We start from the raw sequence: 15,674 nt of genomic DNA, 5'->3' as shown, positions 1-15,674 counted from the left end.
CACAATCCCCCTCAACGCACTCTCACTGTCCCCCAGCTGACTGACCGATGCAGACGCTCTCATCATCCAGTTCAGCAGAGGCGTTGCGGAAGTATCCCAGTCTGCAGTGTTGGCAGTTCTGGCCCCTGGTGTTGTGTTTGCAGCTGACGCATGTGACGATGTTCAGGTAGTCGATGTAGCTGCAGCGGTTGGAGTGGCCATAGCACTCACAGTCTAGAAAGGAGGAGACAGATTTGGAGTTCTTTCTTTGGGGAGGAAAATTATTCATGTTTGTTAGGAAATAATAGATGAGCTACACTAACGTCTTTCTCAGAGTTTCAGTTTTAGACATCAGTTAACAAATGGATGCCTTTCTGACTCTGTATTGGTTCAATAAAGACAGACCACACCCGCTCCATTAGTACACTCATAGGTTTGCTGAGTCTGCTTCACTGTGCTGCACTGATTACTGATGGGAATTCCACTGTCCTGTGTGTGTGTGTGTGTGTGTGTGTGTGTTTGTGTGTGTTTGTGTGTTTGTGTTTGTGTGTGTGTGTGTGTGTGTGTATATGTGTACAGCTGTGTGAGTACAGGCGTGTTCAGTGTGTCTGGGAATTTAATTGTATTATCGGACGAGTAGATTATAAGATACAGAATTGTAACCAAGGGAGTTTGAGGTGATAGAGTACAGTAAGTGTTTTCAGACTGCACCTGCCACTATGAAATCAGTCTGACCCTGATTAAGCTGACAGAAAACCTCTACAGCCCCTTCTCTCTTTCTGCTGTTTGTTCTTCATTTTCACGGACTTAAATCCTCTTTAATAAAGCGCTGCGCAATCAGAGTTCTTAATTCAATTTTCTCTTTGTAATTCATGAATTATCTGAGAGGACTTGATTGCAGGTTTTGTTCCACATGATTGAGCTCTTGATAAATTAAGCCTTCTTCCAAATTCCTCACGATCTGCAGAGAGGTGAAGGGGTGTTGCTCTACATTCTCCCTATGATTGTGTTGGCTAAGGCTGGTACCTAATTAAGGTTTTATTAAGCTTTAGAAGTTGGATGCGATAGTGTGCTGCAAGGCATCACTGTCCTCTAAAGAGGCGTTTACCAGGCATGTTTATGCAAATACACATTTAAATGCACATTAAAAAGTCAGACTTTAGCTGTTTAATCAGCCGTCACATTATTATTTTATTATTGTTTGGTTGATGATGCCAGCTGAAATATTAATAAGCTGGTTTAAAGGAAGGCAGCGAGAGGAGCACCATAAAGTGCCTCTCTCAGCACTGAGGGAACCATGCTAGCAGTGGGGGAAGAACTGTCTAATTAAATATAAATGGCCAATTACTCCACAGACTAGAGAGGCAATGGGACATTGTTCCACAAATTATGAGTCAAGATGCTGCTTTACTGGTATTTATCAATTGTGAATGGTGAAAGACAGTTACATTGAGAAAAAGAGTGCGCTGCCTGCATCAGACTCTGAGCAGTTGTATATTTTGCTAACAAGCATCCTTTCTAAAATCAATGAACAGAAATGTCAATGTAGGCAGATGTTTGATGGTTTAATATGAGTTTAAAGTCGGGGTACTTACCTTGATCATGCACATAAAGCAAACAGAACCATGAGGGAGGCACAGGTGCACAGGATGAGGGAAGAATGAGCAAAATGAAAAGGAAAAAGATGCAATGAACAGAATCTTTCCACAGCTGCTCTACTTGGAAAAAAAAAAAAAAGGCCAAGACATTACATCCCAATGATCTGAGGATCTAACCAAGCTCAACCAAGCTCCTGTCTGTCTCTTCAGACCATGTACTGTTCGTGTTGGTCTCTTACCTTCGAAATCATGGTATATGATCCCAAACAACTGTCTGGCCTGGGGCTCTCCTGAGATCAAGAGTTTCAAAAGCCCTTGAGGGATGAAGGAATTGTCATTTAAACTCATATGTACACCAGTCACTCACTGTGCCACAGTCATCCACAGTACTACACCCTCACATAGCTGGAGCACAGGTAACCTATAGGTAACTATCAGTACTACAGAGGTTGTAAGGGTTGGGTGGATGGGATTCCAACTAGATTCTACCTTAAAGATGGGGGTGATTTGCTCAGTAAATCTCCAGGACTGTAGAGTTTCTTCAGAAGTTATTTTTAAGGTGTTATGAGAATCTACTGCAAGGAAATACTGTAGTGCTGCACCTGATTCAGCATTTAAGTCAAATCTGTTTTGACAGGTTAATATTGAGCTATTTGTAATATCTGGGGTGCACTGACAATCTGGTGTAGGTTGTTTTAAAGTATACAATTGGTTCATATATTAAATCATTTTTGATAACACTCCAAACAGACAAGATTGAAAAGTTAATTCTTGACCTTGGTAGCAGGAGGTGGAAAAACAGCCTCACCACATGATAATTTACTTTTTAGAAGGCTGATATGATCAAAAGCTCCAGACCAGCTTTCAATGCCACCAGGATGGATTTTGTGGTGGGATTGTTTGGCAAATTGTTGATTCCAAGGTCAAGAATAAAGACTGGAACTTATATTTTAAGCCAATTTGGAAAAGGTCTTTGACAGGAAATTTTAACATCCACATTTCCACGACTCCTGGGCAAAGTTAATCTGCTGAGAATGATGTAAAACAGTTCATAGAAATTCTTTTGCCAACTCCAAACTGAAAATTGATGTAAGTAGCATTGTTGAAAGATTTAAAAAGCATTAATTTTATGCTGGAGCTGACTACTCAGGGGTTACTAAATGTCTTTTTAAAGATTCATCCAGAAAAAGAAAAAAAGCCTCGGCTTTGGGCTCCAATGATTCAAATCACCACATTTAATGGAGCAGCTCTGAGGGACGTATTATCTAAACCCAATACAGTGTCACCTATTAACCTCATCATGATCATTTTTGGGTCCCAGTGTGCAACCAGTTATGAATCACCAGGCTATTATACCTTTTCTTTTCTCTTTTTCCTTCTCTTCTCTGTCTTCATCCTCTTTCTCAAATCTATGTTTTGTGCTCTCATGATTCCCATTTTCCCTCTCCGGCTTCTCAGCGACGTGGTGAACTACAGAGAAGCAACAACTCGCGAATCAATTGATATTGATGTAGCACAGATTATCTCAGGCTGTTTTACCAAACTAGATAAAACAGCAGATACTGACAAGACAGCAAATGATTTGCTACTGTAGTTTGCTATAAAGCTTATTCATGTATACACCCAACAATACAATATTTATTTTATTATTTTTTCCTTATGTGTATGTCTGTATATTGTTACGACAAAGCACATTAAGACCCACAGTGAGTCAAATTCCTTGTATCTGAAAAGGTACCTGGCAATAAAGGTGATTGGGATTCTAACAATGGATTTAATATTTTTTCAAAATTGAAAAATGTTCTTACTTTAAAATGCTTAAAGACATGAGAATAGAAAATTTAAGAAGTTATATATAACTATATTCATATTATTCTGAACACAGCAATAACATTGTTTTGTTTCTAGACCGTCTCTAAAGCCAAATTCATCTTCCTTTTCTGCTCCACCCATTTTCCCTGTTTCATCTTCCTGACATCTTGTCCTTCAGCATCAGTCACTAGCTCAGATGAACATATGGCACTGCCAAATTAAGATTTTGCCTTACAGCTTTTTGTAACTCACAGGTTATCATGTTGTTGAAGAGATAAATTTAGATACATTTGTTTTCGCTTTAACTCATGGAATTGTCTTGACTGCATATTTACTCCACCACAGGTAGTGTGCGCGTAGGTGCTGTAAGAGACAGAAGAGTGATACCTCTTTTTTCATCTCTCTCCTCCTCCCTTTCCTTGTCATGCTCAGATGAGGTTGTTTTGTGGCCAGGACTCTCATGTATGTGTCCCTCTGAATTGTGGGAGACTGAAACACCACAATCATCATTGCCAGGCAGAAAATAGGAGGCGCATTTTGAGAGGATTGCCACCACTACATATTAAAGATACCTTTCCTTTCAGCTTTTCTTTCCTCCCCATGTTCAGATGAGGTTGTTGTTTTGTGGCCGTGGGTCTCATGAATGTGTTGCTCAGATTTATGGGGAACTGAAATGCCACAATTCTCATGAACAAAATGAGCAAAAACATTTAAAAAACGTTTAGACTTGGCTATCTAAGCAGTCATTTAAAATGTCAGTTGTTTTTTTTTTTTTACTCTTTTACGCTTCTGTCATTTTCTTTTTTTACCCTTCAGCTGCAATAAGCATCTCAGTTAAAAAAAAAAAAAATCTGATACTAGCTTTGGTGCCAAATTTAGATTCTACTCTATAGCAGACTAGATTATTATGTTGAACAGATATGTGAATTTAGAGACATTTCTGCTGTTTGTAATGGCTCAGTTTAATGGTGGCAGTTGCCAAGATTAGCTCATGAAGAATGTTTGTACAACATATTAAATATAACCCAGCTAAGCTGCAGTATATAAATCTAACAAAACAAATTGCCACCACCACGTCTACATCCAGCACAGATACTTTTTCTTTCTTCATCTTCAGATGAGGCTGTTGTTCTGTGGCCAGTGTGTCCCTCAGACATGTGAGAGACTGACAACATATTAGATACATTTCTGCAGTTTTCATTTTATGCCACAGTATAAATTGCCCAGTTTAAGATACAGGTAAACTACAGTATGTAGAAGTAGGAGAACATAGCTACCACTACAGTACATGAAAGATGGATACCTTTCCTTTCAGCTTGTCCTTCTTTATGCTCCTCATGCCCATGCTCAAATGAAGCTGCTGCTTTGTGGCCGTGAGTCTCGTGAACATGTCCCTCAGACTTGTGGGAGACTGAGGCAACAGCTGTCATTAACATAAGAAAACTAGTGCATGTAAAATGAGGAAAACATTGCCACCAGTACATATAAAAGAGATACCTTTCCTGTCTTTATGGTCCTTGTGCCCATGCTCAGGTGAAGCTGTTGTTTTGTGTCCATGAATCTCTTTTACATGTCCCTCAGACTTGTGGGGAACTGACACAACAGCATGAGGAAAATTTAAAATATGTATCTGCAGGTTGTGGTTGTGCTACAGTATAAGCTTCACATGTTTTCTGCCATTCTACAGTAAAACCAGCAGCAAAATATTGCCACCACTACTTATTAAAGAGATACCTTTCCTGTCTTTATGTTCCACCTTGTCCCATTTCTCTCCATGCTCAGATACACTGGTAGTTTTGTGCTCGTGAGTCTCATGTACATGTCCCTCAGAGTTGTGGGAGACTGGAGGACCCCAATTAACATGAACATAAAAATCAGAATCATCTTATGGTGTTAAATATATGCCATTTCCTCAGCAATCTAAATAATAATACTGAGATTTTTAACCCCACATTATGATTCAGCTCTGTATTGACTGACACACTGTTGTGCCCCTGAAAAGGTAAATATAGATACATTTCTGCTGCAGGTTTTAGGTGCTTGTTTTTGCTGTACTCTGGCAAGTTGTGGTGTACTACAAGAACAACACCACCACAAAATATAAAAGCGATACCTTTCATTTCTTTTTCCTCCTCCCTTTCCTCCCCATGCTCAGATCTGGTTGTTGTTTTGTGGCCATGCGTCACGTGTGCATGCTCCTCAGAGTTGTGGGGGACTAAGGTGCCACATTTTTTTTTAATAACACAGCAAGTGAAAGTTTAGATTGGAGGGATCCATTTTCCTTGTAATTTGTCAATTATAACTCATGGAGAAAGTTTATCTACTGCACATTTCAAGCACTACAAGGAAATAACAGAATGTAAAGCTACAGTTGCATTTCAGCTGGTATGTATGCAAATACCTTTCCTTTCAGCTTTTCTTTCTTCATGCCCAGATGAAGTTGTGATTTTGGGGCCCAGTGTCTCGTGTGCGTGTCCCTCAGACTTGTGAGAGACTGGCCCATCACAGCCACCATGAACATATCAAAGAAAAACATCTACGATTTAAACTCTACAGACTCTCACCAACCTAAACAGTGAATCAAGAACATGCCTGTTAGACTGATTAGGATGCGTCAGTTGGAAGAATTTTATGTTAGTTTTAATTCATTGCAGCCTGAACTTTTGAAAATACAGCTCTGCTAAAAATAAACCGAAGCTCTGTATTCAATCTATGAGGAAATTGTCATCACTACAAGTAATCCAGATACCTTTGCTTTCAGTTTTTCTCTCTTTGTGCTTGTCACTGTGCTCAGGTGAGGGTGTAGTTTTGTCACCATGAGTCTCATGTTCATGTTCCTCAGACTTGTGAGAGACTTCATGAGCAGCACAAAGAAAAATGGGAATGTTATTACATTCTCACATTTTAAGCTGTAAGCTGCCAGTTGTATCTATGAGAACACTGCCTACTTCTAAAACAGATACCTGTCCTCTCAACTTTTCTGTCTTCCTCTTCTTCCTTTTCCTCCTCCTCCTCCTCTTCCCCCTCTCCTTCCTCCTCTTCCTCACTTGCCCCGTCCTCTTCCTCCTCCCTTTGCTCCCAGTGCTCAGATAAAGTTATTTTGTGGCCATGAGTCTCCTGTATGTGCTCCTGCAGCTGATGTGGAACTGAAACATTACAGTGAGTGAAAGATCAGTTAAAAATGTTTCTACAGTTTCCAGTATTTTTCATAGGACCAAGTTTAGCTGTCAGGTGTTCTGTTGAAGAATAAGAGGTGCTACGTTTCATGTTCTATCATATTTGCACCACTACAGGTAAACTACATGTAGATAGAGGCAACACTACTGCTCGTCTAGGACATATCAGCTACCTTTGCTTTCGCCTTTTCTTTCTTTTTGCTCCTCCTCTTCCTCCTCCTCCTCCTCCTCCTCCTCTCTTTTCTCCCCATGTTCAGATGAGATTGTTGTTTTGTGTCCATGGGTCTCATGTATGTGTTCATCAGACTTGTGAGAGACTGAAACACCACATCTTTCATTAACGTACGCTGACTCCATGCTCCACCAGCACAGTCTAGCTGCAGTCACAACTACAGGAAATATAAAATAGATACCTTTTGTTTGAGCTTTTTGTCCTGTGACCTCTTCCTCCTCTCTTTTCTCCTCTTTCTCTGATGAGGCTGACACTTCATGACCACGGATCTCATGAGTGTGTCCCTCAAACATGTGGGGGACTGACACACCACAGTTGTCATTGAAATAACAAGAAGAAAGTTTGAAATCTAGCTGCCGTCTCTTAATTGTTTTGCTGGGAGTGGTCTGCTGCATGTATGCACAACAAATGAACTAATGTATTTCAGCTCTGTTTACTGCAGAATTATATACTCGCTTGCACTAAACACAGGAGATACCTGTCTCTTCAGTGTTTCTTTCTTTTTCCTCCTCATCCTCTTCCCTTTTCTCTTCGTGCTCCAATGGAGATGTTTCAGGGCTATAAGTCTCATGAATATGCCCCTCAGAATTGTGGGATGCTGACACACCAAAATTATAATTAACATCAGAAGCTAAAATTTTACACTTGTGAAGTTTCTAGAATTTAGTTTTCAGGAAGTTACCAAGTTTAACTTGTGAGAGTTTACCTACTGCATATTACTACAGTACTACAACCACTACTACACTACATAGAAAATGGATACCTTTCCTTTCACCTTTTTGGTCTCTGTCCTTCCCCTCCCTTTCCTCTGTGTGCTCAGATGAGCTTGTTGCTTTGTGGCCATGCGTCTCATGTATGTGTCCCTCTGAATTGTGTGAAATCACAGCAATGACATAGCAAGTAAAAACATTTTATATGCTTTTTCTTTGCACCTTGAACAATAAAATATTCTATTGATTTTTTTTCTTTTTGCATATTTACTGAACCATAAATAAACTACTGTCTATAAATCTACAAGATTATTCTATGCCACTATTACAGAAATACCTGTCTTTTCTATTATTCTCTCTTCTTCTTCCTCCCTCTCTCTTTTTTCTGAATGCTCTGTGGAGGTTGGTGTTTTCTGGCCTTGAGTCTTATGTGCGTGCCCCTTGTGGGAGACTGACACACAATATTTGTCACTGGCATAACAAGCAGAGCTATGATGTACATTCTGCAATAATATTGCCACAACTGCTACTAAATGAGATACCTTTCCCTTCAGCGTTTCTTTCCTCCTCCTCTCTTTCCTCCACATGCTCAGATGAGGTTTTTGTTTGCTGGCCATGGATCTCTTGCACGTGCCCCTCAGACTTGTGGGAGACTGACATGCAATAGTCATCATTATCAAAATAAGAAACTATATGATATCAAGTATTTGATAGTATTATACATGCTTTTTCTTTCTTTCTGTTATTCAGCCTCCTGAACAATAGGACCTGTATAATTAGGCTGATGCTGCAGTGGGTAAAGATTACTGATATTGTCTGACTTTTCATTCCTGTCTTCCTCTGAGACCTCGTTTTCCTTTTCTCTTCCTTTCTCTCTCTGTCAGATAGTGAATTGCCCCATCAGGGGCCTCAGCCCCAGGCTTGGGAAAAAGCTGTGAGAGTCGGAGAGGCTTGAGAAACTCCTTCATCACTACACTTTCCCTCTGGGTGTGGAAGAAATGACATGCGCTTCCTTTTATCTGAATGTCATGAAAAATTTCTAACTGCTACTTGTTCTGACTCTCTGTACGTGCCTGTCTCTCTCTTCCCTCCCATAATAGAGAAAGATCAGTCTCTGCTCTTATATTTTTTTTACTATATTTATCCCAAATATGAATATTCATATGATGCTATAGATTGTATTATATTACAGTACCTTTTCCTCATGAGTGCACTTCCTTATGTTGAGTTTTAATGTTCTCTTTGGTGTTACATGCACAAAACATCTCAAATCAATATATCTACAATAGCCAACTTTGCACACACATCCTGCTTTTACTGCCTTTTTAATTGTCCCTTGCTCAAGTTTTTCCCTTCCTTTCCCTTTTTCTTTGTATGTTCCACTTCCCCAGAGGGCTCTATGCTATTCCTGGGATCCGTTGCTTCAAATTTTTATGGCTACAGTGAGCAGGAGTGAATGTAGAAGAGATGTGAAACTAGTTCAGTTTATGGATCAAGCCTCCTCTTCCCTTTACTTTCCATTTACTGCAACACAGTCACAATTCATAAATCAAAACACCACAATTCTCACGGAGATGATTAAGACTAAAAATACAGATAATTAATTGCATGAAGGAACCACACCGTGCTTGTCATTGAGGGACTAATGATCACCAGCCTGCTAAAGAATACAGTGCTGCATGCTTCCATCTGTGTTTCCCCTTGAGGTGATTTTGCACAGGCAATGTACATCTGTAGTTGTTCTTCAGAGAGGGGCATGCTGCAAGCATCCTGCACCCCTGCAGAGCACCTCCCTTCAGGCTATCGCCCGCCCACTCGCTCCCTTTTATCCCTCCCTCTCTTTGGGGCTCCACTGAGACAGGACGCCAACAGCTGTTCTCACAGCACCCCGGACCATTTCACACAACTAGCATCATGACATCATTATATTTGATGAAAGTAGCCCCTGCGTACCTCTACTCATGTCCTACTCTGGCCCCAGTAGACCCACATCTGTCACAGCTGCATGCGCGTGTGTACACATGCTGGCCGTATAAATAAGGATTCTGAATCACGGTTGTTTAAGTCGCTGATATAGCACAGCAGTGAGCATAAATGCATTTAATCTTAGTAACCCTTGCTGCCTTGGGGGAAGGAGTGATTCGAACTGTTTTTGGCATTAATCTCTATCAGGTCAGCTTGATATGTCTGACATCAGACACTGGCAGCCTGAGAGTATGGGGTTCCCGCTTGCTCTACACTGACTGAAAGAGGGGTGTGTGTAAGAGTCTTTTGGGTTTAGTAAACCATGACAGTGATGGAGCGCTTCATCTGCTCCCTCATTGGCAGCTTGACACTGTTCCAGAACCAGCAGAAAATGACCCCAGTCAACATGTGATGGTTTTTATTTATATCTTGACAACCCACCCACACCCCCCACCAACAGCACAGTATTTTGCAATGTGCTACTGTATGTTGAGGTTAAATGTTGCTGGTTGTCTTGGACTTGGTACTGATTCAGTTTCTCCTGTTACCTATTCATACGCTTTGGGCTCTCTGATCCTGTGGCTGCTGCTCTGCAATCCGCATAATGCAAAGACAAAGTCAACTAAACTCAGGCTTTCACAAACCTTCCTCTGCCAGTGCTCATATTCGCTCCTGTTCCTCTCTCCAATCTCCACACTGCCTCACACTCATTCTCCAACATTAACTAGATTTCATTGTCACTATCTAAATTGAATAAACATGTCTGACATGCAATATGATGCTGAGTGACATGAAACCATAATAGCGTGTATATAAGAGCAGGTTAGTGACTTTCACCTCTTGAAAACCCTCCATTTCAGAAGGGGACCACGCCATGAAAGCCATCATCACTCACTGGAAATGAAAATAGTCTCCTGATTCTAAATTGGATTATTCTGTTTTCTGGGGTCTTTACTCTATATCTGATGTCATCTAGAGCTGCGTGTGCCTTACCTCCTCTATCTCTGTGCCTCGGCTCTGAGTGCTTTTCCTCAATTTCAGAAAGGCTGGTATGATGGTGAGCATAAGTCAGAGGATGGTGGATGGAATCTGATATGATTGGATGATGATGGTGATGATGATGATCAACAATGGAATGATGTCTGGACTCCTTTGGGGCTGTGGGAGACAGGTGTGAGTGTTTGGGGATTGCTACTGAAGGTGTTAAGGAAATGAGGTGCTCCCTTGGCACTGAGGATGGTGAAGGAGGGAGAACCTCTGTTATTACAGGAAGTATGTCAGATTTTCCCATGGGTACCAATATAGGCTGAGACAAAAGGCTGGTAGGTAACACATTGTCTGTTAGTGGGGCTGAGCTCCCTGAAACTCTGTTTGCTGCTGGTGGAGCCCTGTTGTCTGTTGCATCAGTTGCATGAGGAGAGAAAATGTTAATGTGATGAGGAAAGAGCCGACATTAGCATAAGGGATGCTGCCTCAGATTGTTTTTCCACAGAAAGTCTAGCTTTCCTTTTTCTGTTTCTTCAAATGTACACATATACACATGCATGCACATTCATACACACAGAAGTGAGAACACAAAATGAAAGTGTGATTTCACACTGCTGAGATAGGTTAAACTCAAAAGCTGTTTCACAACCCTTTCAGTGCTGGAAAATTGTCTTTTTATCTGGAGAACACTGACTGCTGAAGGTGTGACTATTGTTAATATGGTTGTAAAATGAAATCACAGTTTGTCAAAGTGTATTACTCTGTTTTACACTTGCAGTGTTGAGTACCGATGTGTACAAGTGTTTGCACACACAGTTTTGTCATCTCTAGATCTGAAAGATGAAATGAACACTGACAAATAATGCTATTCAGTTTACACGGTCACAATGTTAATGAATCAATTACTGATCTGTAAATATAGCACTGTACAGTTACTCAGTGGAAGCACACTAAACTACTGATAATAGGGTGGGATGCGGTTTTTCTTTTGCTGTGCACTGTAGATACTTTGACAATTTATTACAAATAATTTTTTGATGACCATAAGTTACTGCATGTCCTGGTTCAGTAGTAACTAATATGATATGATCTGACAATCTGTTTGTATTTGGTCACCAATCCATAAAACATATGATGTGTACCAGTACATCAAAGCTGCACTGTAACACCACAGCAGCTGAAAAAACACTTAAAAGCCAATCCATATCTAAATGTCTACGTAAAACACATAGTTGAGATAATTTTTTTCTCTAAAGGAATTTTTTTTTTTTTTTTTTTTTCAATAAACTAGTTGGAGAAAGCGACTACCAGGCGCAGGAAAGCATGTCAAGCTTGCAGGGAATTTGGGATCCAGGGTTTTTGAAGCTCTACATGAAGAAAAACAGGAATGTATGTATTTTTTAATATCATACTGGTGTAGCTCTATATTCTAGTTTAATTACACTGCAAACATAATTAAGTTACACCACTCATAGCAAGTTTCATGCTATGTACTTTCCAAATGCCTACCTTCTCTTAGATCAAAATGATGAGGGTTTAGAGAGCTAAGAAGTGACTTTCTAAACCCAGAAGCCGAGCCTCTGAAGGCGATGGGCGCTGTGTGTAAAGGAAAAAAGAAAGGGAGGGCAAGGTCTTAGTGTCATTTTGAACCATGCAACAGCGCCATCACTCTCTCACATAACGCATCAGCAATCTAAGCTGATTTATTATATAATCCTCTAACATGCGACTGTCTGTCTGTACAGATGGACTCACTAACTGTCCCATGACACGCACACACATAGAGAGTTGGTTCATATACACTCCCTGCTCTGGCACATTTTCAGGTGTCAAAATACATATGCAAATACATTTGCATAGAATGAGAAAATATGTCCCTTGTATTAATATAGCTGAAGAAATGCTAACAATAATGGTTAACACCAGCTGTCGTCTTAGCATTCCCATCATTTATTACTAGGATGATAGACATTGATTTAGTTCCACACTAATGAAGTCATTGGGATTCAGGACCAGTTAACGTTTGCCAGAACACCTAATGACGGCGGGCTGTATGACAACATGGATATTTTTAATATGTCATATAATTTTCCAGACATGATCTAATCTCTCTGTCTAAGACCAAGTTCAGTCTTTGTAAAAATAATAGGGACTTCAGGAGACAGGAATGAGATGGTGGTGTGCGGACAGGATTGTGGTTGATCCAGTGTAGTACATCAAGAGTGTGTGTGAGTTTCTGTACTCTTGCCTGTCCATGGTGTGTTTTGGAGCATGTGTGTCTGCTAGTATTGTGTTAAGCCTCTTCTACAGCACTGGAATCTGGTTTTAGATGAAAAGATGAACTAGGGTCATGTGGGGTCATGGTGGCTGGATAGGTAGTTGTACGACTGGGTTTTAGGATTTGGTTTCTGTGACCTTCCCTCCCCCTGCCAAACGCCCATCTGTCCAGCCGACCAATGGGCTGCGAGCTCTGTGGATCAGACTCTCTTGCCAATAGATTGTTAATCCACATCTGAGCATGCTCACTGAGTTAACTGAGGGCAGGGATATAACAAAGGGTGAATCTACTATATAACATGCATTCCCAGAATACCATGATGTTTATAAAGAAACATCTGCTTGTGTAACGCAGGCTACAGTCAAAAGCTTATCATTGATTTTACTCTTAATACAGTCACACTGAAAAAATACTTAAGCTGTGATTTGAATTTTCATAATCGTTGCAAAGGAACTGAAAATTTATGTAACCAAGTTTATGTTGATGGAAATTTCGAAAATAAAATCGCAGGGTCCTGTAACAGTGTTCTACAGATAAAGTTAATATTATTTAATTAGATTTAATTAATATTAGTTAATATTTTAAAACAACATAGAGGCTTGGAATGTGTCTGAGTGCAAGTGAGAGTCAGACAAGAAAAGAAGTTTGCAGGTTGTCACATTGTTGTGTGATCTTATTAATGTCACAACACCTTCAATCTCATGAAAGATAAAGTCTGTGTGCGTGCGTGCGTGCGTGTGTACCAGTGTTTTCATGGACAATCAGTAGTAGTGGCTGCTCTGTGAGAATGGCACCTAAGACCTCAGATCCTTGTGAAGAAAACGATGGGATGAGGGTGATTTATGGGTTTTACTGAACTGCCCCATATGACCACGATAAATCTACATGCGCACACACACTCACACACTCTCACACACACACACTCACACACTCTCTCTCTCTCACACACACACACACACACACACACACACACACACACACACACACACGGTTCACAAACATCAGGGTCAGGTTCAAGCTGAATACACTACTCAACACCTGACTTTAAAAAAGGCAGGAATACAACTAATTTTCATTTATTGTATCCCTAAACAGCAACTGAGCAGCTATTATTCTGAATTGACTTTTTAATTCTCAATATTGTAAATTAAGGGCATTATTTCTATGTATTTTTACATAATGAATTAAACGTAGTGAATATTTTTTACCAACAAAATAAACTTCTATGACATTATAGACATAAACAATCCTCATATCTGACAAGCTACAAACAGGAAATATTTGGCATTTTTGCTCAAATAAATTCTTTAAATAGATATAGTGCTAATACAAATAACTAGTTACAGCCCTGTATTGGATGTAAACTATCATTTAAATACATTAGTGAAAAGTCTACATGTGATGTTTGTGTCCTTTGCAGTGCACTTTAAAAAGCTTACAAAGGAGTGTCGCTCCTGTTCTGCAACGTTAAAGCTGCTGTCAGCTGATCTTAAATCACCGCTAATCAGTGAATTCTTTGAGTTCCCTACTGATGTCAGCCAAACAACAGAAGTGCTGTGCTGTTCGACAAACGCTCTTAATGGATTTCCTTCAGTCAAAACAAAAAAACGTCTGACAACATCGCAGTGGTACCGAAATCCCAGCTCCTCCCATGCCCTGAGTGCTTTTCTGGTGGAACACAAAATGTCTTCTGCCTACCAAAGTGGCAGGTTTAAATTTAGCATGAGGGAGAGTCTGGCTTTATGGACCACTTTACTGTACATTCAAGCTGATGACAAAATCTGTTCACATCCATCCTGGGTTGCTTGAAATCGGTCAGTCAGAACAGATAATGTCCATATAGTTTGACGTATATGATCTCAAGACAGAACAGCCCACATCTGATGTTAATGTCAGAGATTTAAAGCACATGGCCAGGAAAACAGCCGAGGTACATCTTAAGACCTTCAAGAAGTTTCAGCCTAAATTATGTATGAAGACACAAACACACAGCTTGTCAGTGTCTACAGGCACATCCATGGCCAACACATTAGATCAGGTCATTAGGTCACAACACTATAGATCCTGAAGGTCTGTTCTGTGGCTTTTGTACAGCTGCCTGGCTAGCTGGATCCCCTAGTTTCCAGTCTTTGTGCTAAGCTAAACAACCGCTGGCAATAGCTTCTTAGCTGACAAATGAGGGCGATAGATATTGCCTCATCTCACTCAGAAGAATAAAGAAAACATTTTGTTTTTTTTAGAAATATTCATAAGAATAAGGAATTAATACACGTAATCCATAAAATAAGTAAAATTCATTCATCTTGTTAACCATTGTTGAAATTTTTGGTTCGATATTTTATGAAAACAAAACTTCCAGGGGTTGGCAACAAAGGATTTGTGCAAAATGAGCATGTGTTATACTACAGAGTAACTAGTTACTACATTTGTCAGATAAACGTCAAAGGCATGGACAAGCAAACTAAATACTTTGCCTTTGAAATGGAAATGAGTTTAGGTGTTACATAGCATACGACTGAAATATCAAGGTTGTACAGTGTCTACTTAGTTACCTTCTATTTTTGTCTAATCTAAATCTATTCCACACCTTCCTGAGGGGCTCCAAAGGGCTCATGGGTAACAGCTGAGGACCGGTCAGCATATGAGATGGTTGTGGTTTCCCCCTCGCGTCCACCTTGACCTTCTGGTTCACCCTGTGTTTCAGCTTCACTTTCACCATCTGACTCAGCTTCATCGTCTGGCTCATCTTCAGCTTCAGGAGCAATAACAGTTAGATGATGCTGTTGTTGAGGCTATTCAGTAACACAGTTAGGAATCTTGTTTAACAAACAAGCCAAATCTGTGGGAATCTGAACCTGAACCACTAAACTGTAATCAGCCCATTGGCAAACACCATGCCTTTCTTGCATGTTGTTTTCCCAAATAGCCACACAGTTG

At 40.2% G+C, this 15,674-nt stretch overlaps 1 protein-coding gene across 2 annotated transcripts in view; it reads right to left on the bottom strand.

Moving 5' to 3' along the window:
• Positions 1–15,674, bottom strand: part of ntng2b (netrin g2b) — a 52,242-nt gene that overhangs the window by 4,487 nt on the left and 32,081 nt on the right. The window contains exon 5 of one of the 2 annotated variants that reach the window (XM_026297875.1): positions 46–213. In XM_026297875.1, coding sequence (XP_026153660.1) covers positions 46–213 — 168 coding nt within the window. Of the gene's footprint in view, positions 1–45; positions 214–5,094; positions 5,124–15,674 lie in introns of both variants that reach the window. The other variant, XM_026297876.1, reaches the window with a different exon arrangement.

The sequence above is a fragment of the Mastacembelus armatus genome, chromosome 12 (genome assembly GCF_900324485.2).
Source record: "Mastacembelus armatus chromosome 12, fMasArm1.2, whole genome shotgun sequence".
NCBI classification, from domain to species: Eukaryota; Metazoa; Chordata; class Actinopteri; order Synbranchiformes; family Mastacembelidae; genus Mastacembelus; species Mastacembelus armatus.
The sequence above is the reverse complement of the archived record's forward strand: the minus strand, read 5'-3'. Positions and strand labels throughout refer to the sequence as shown.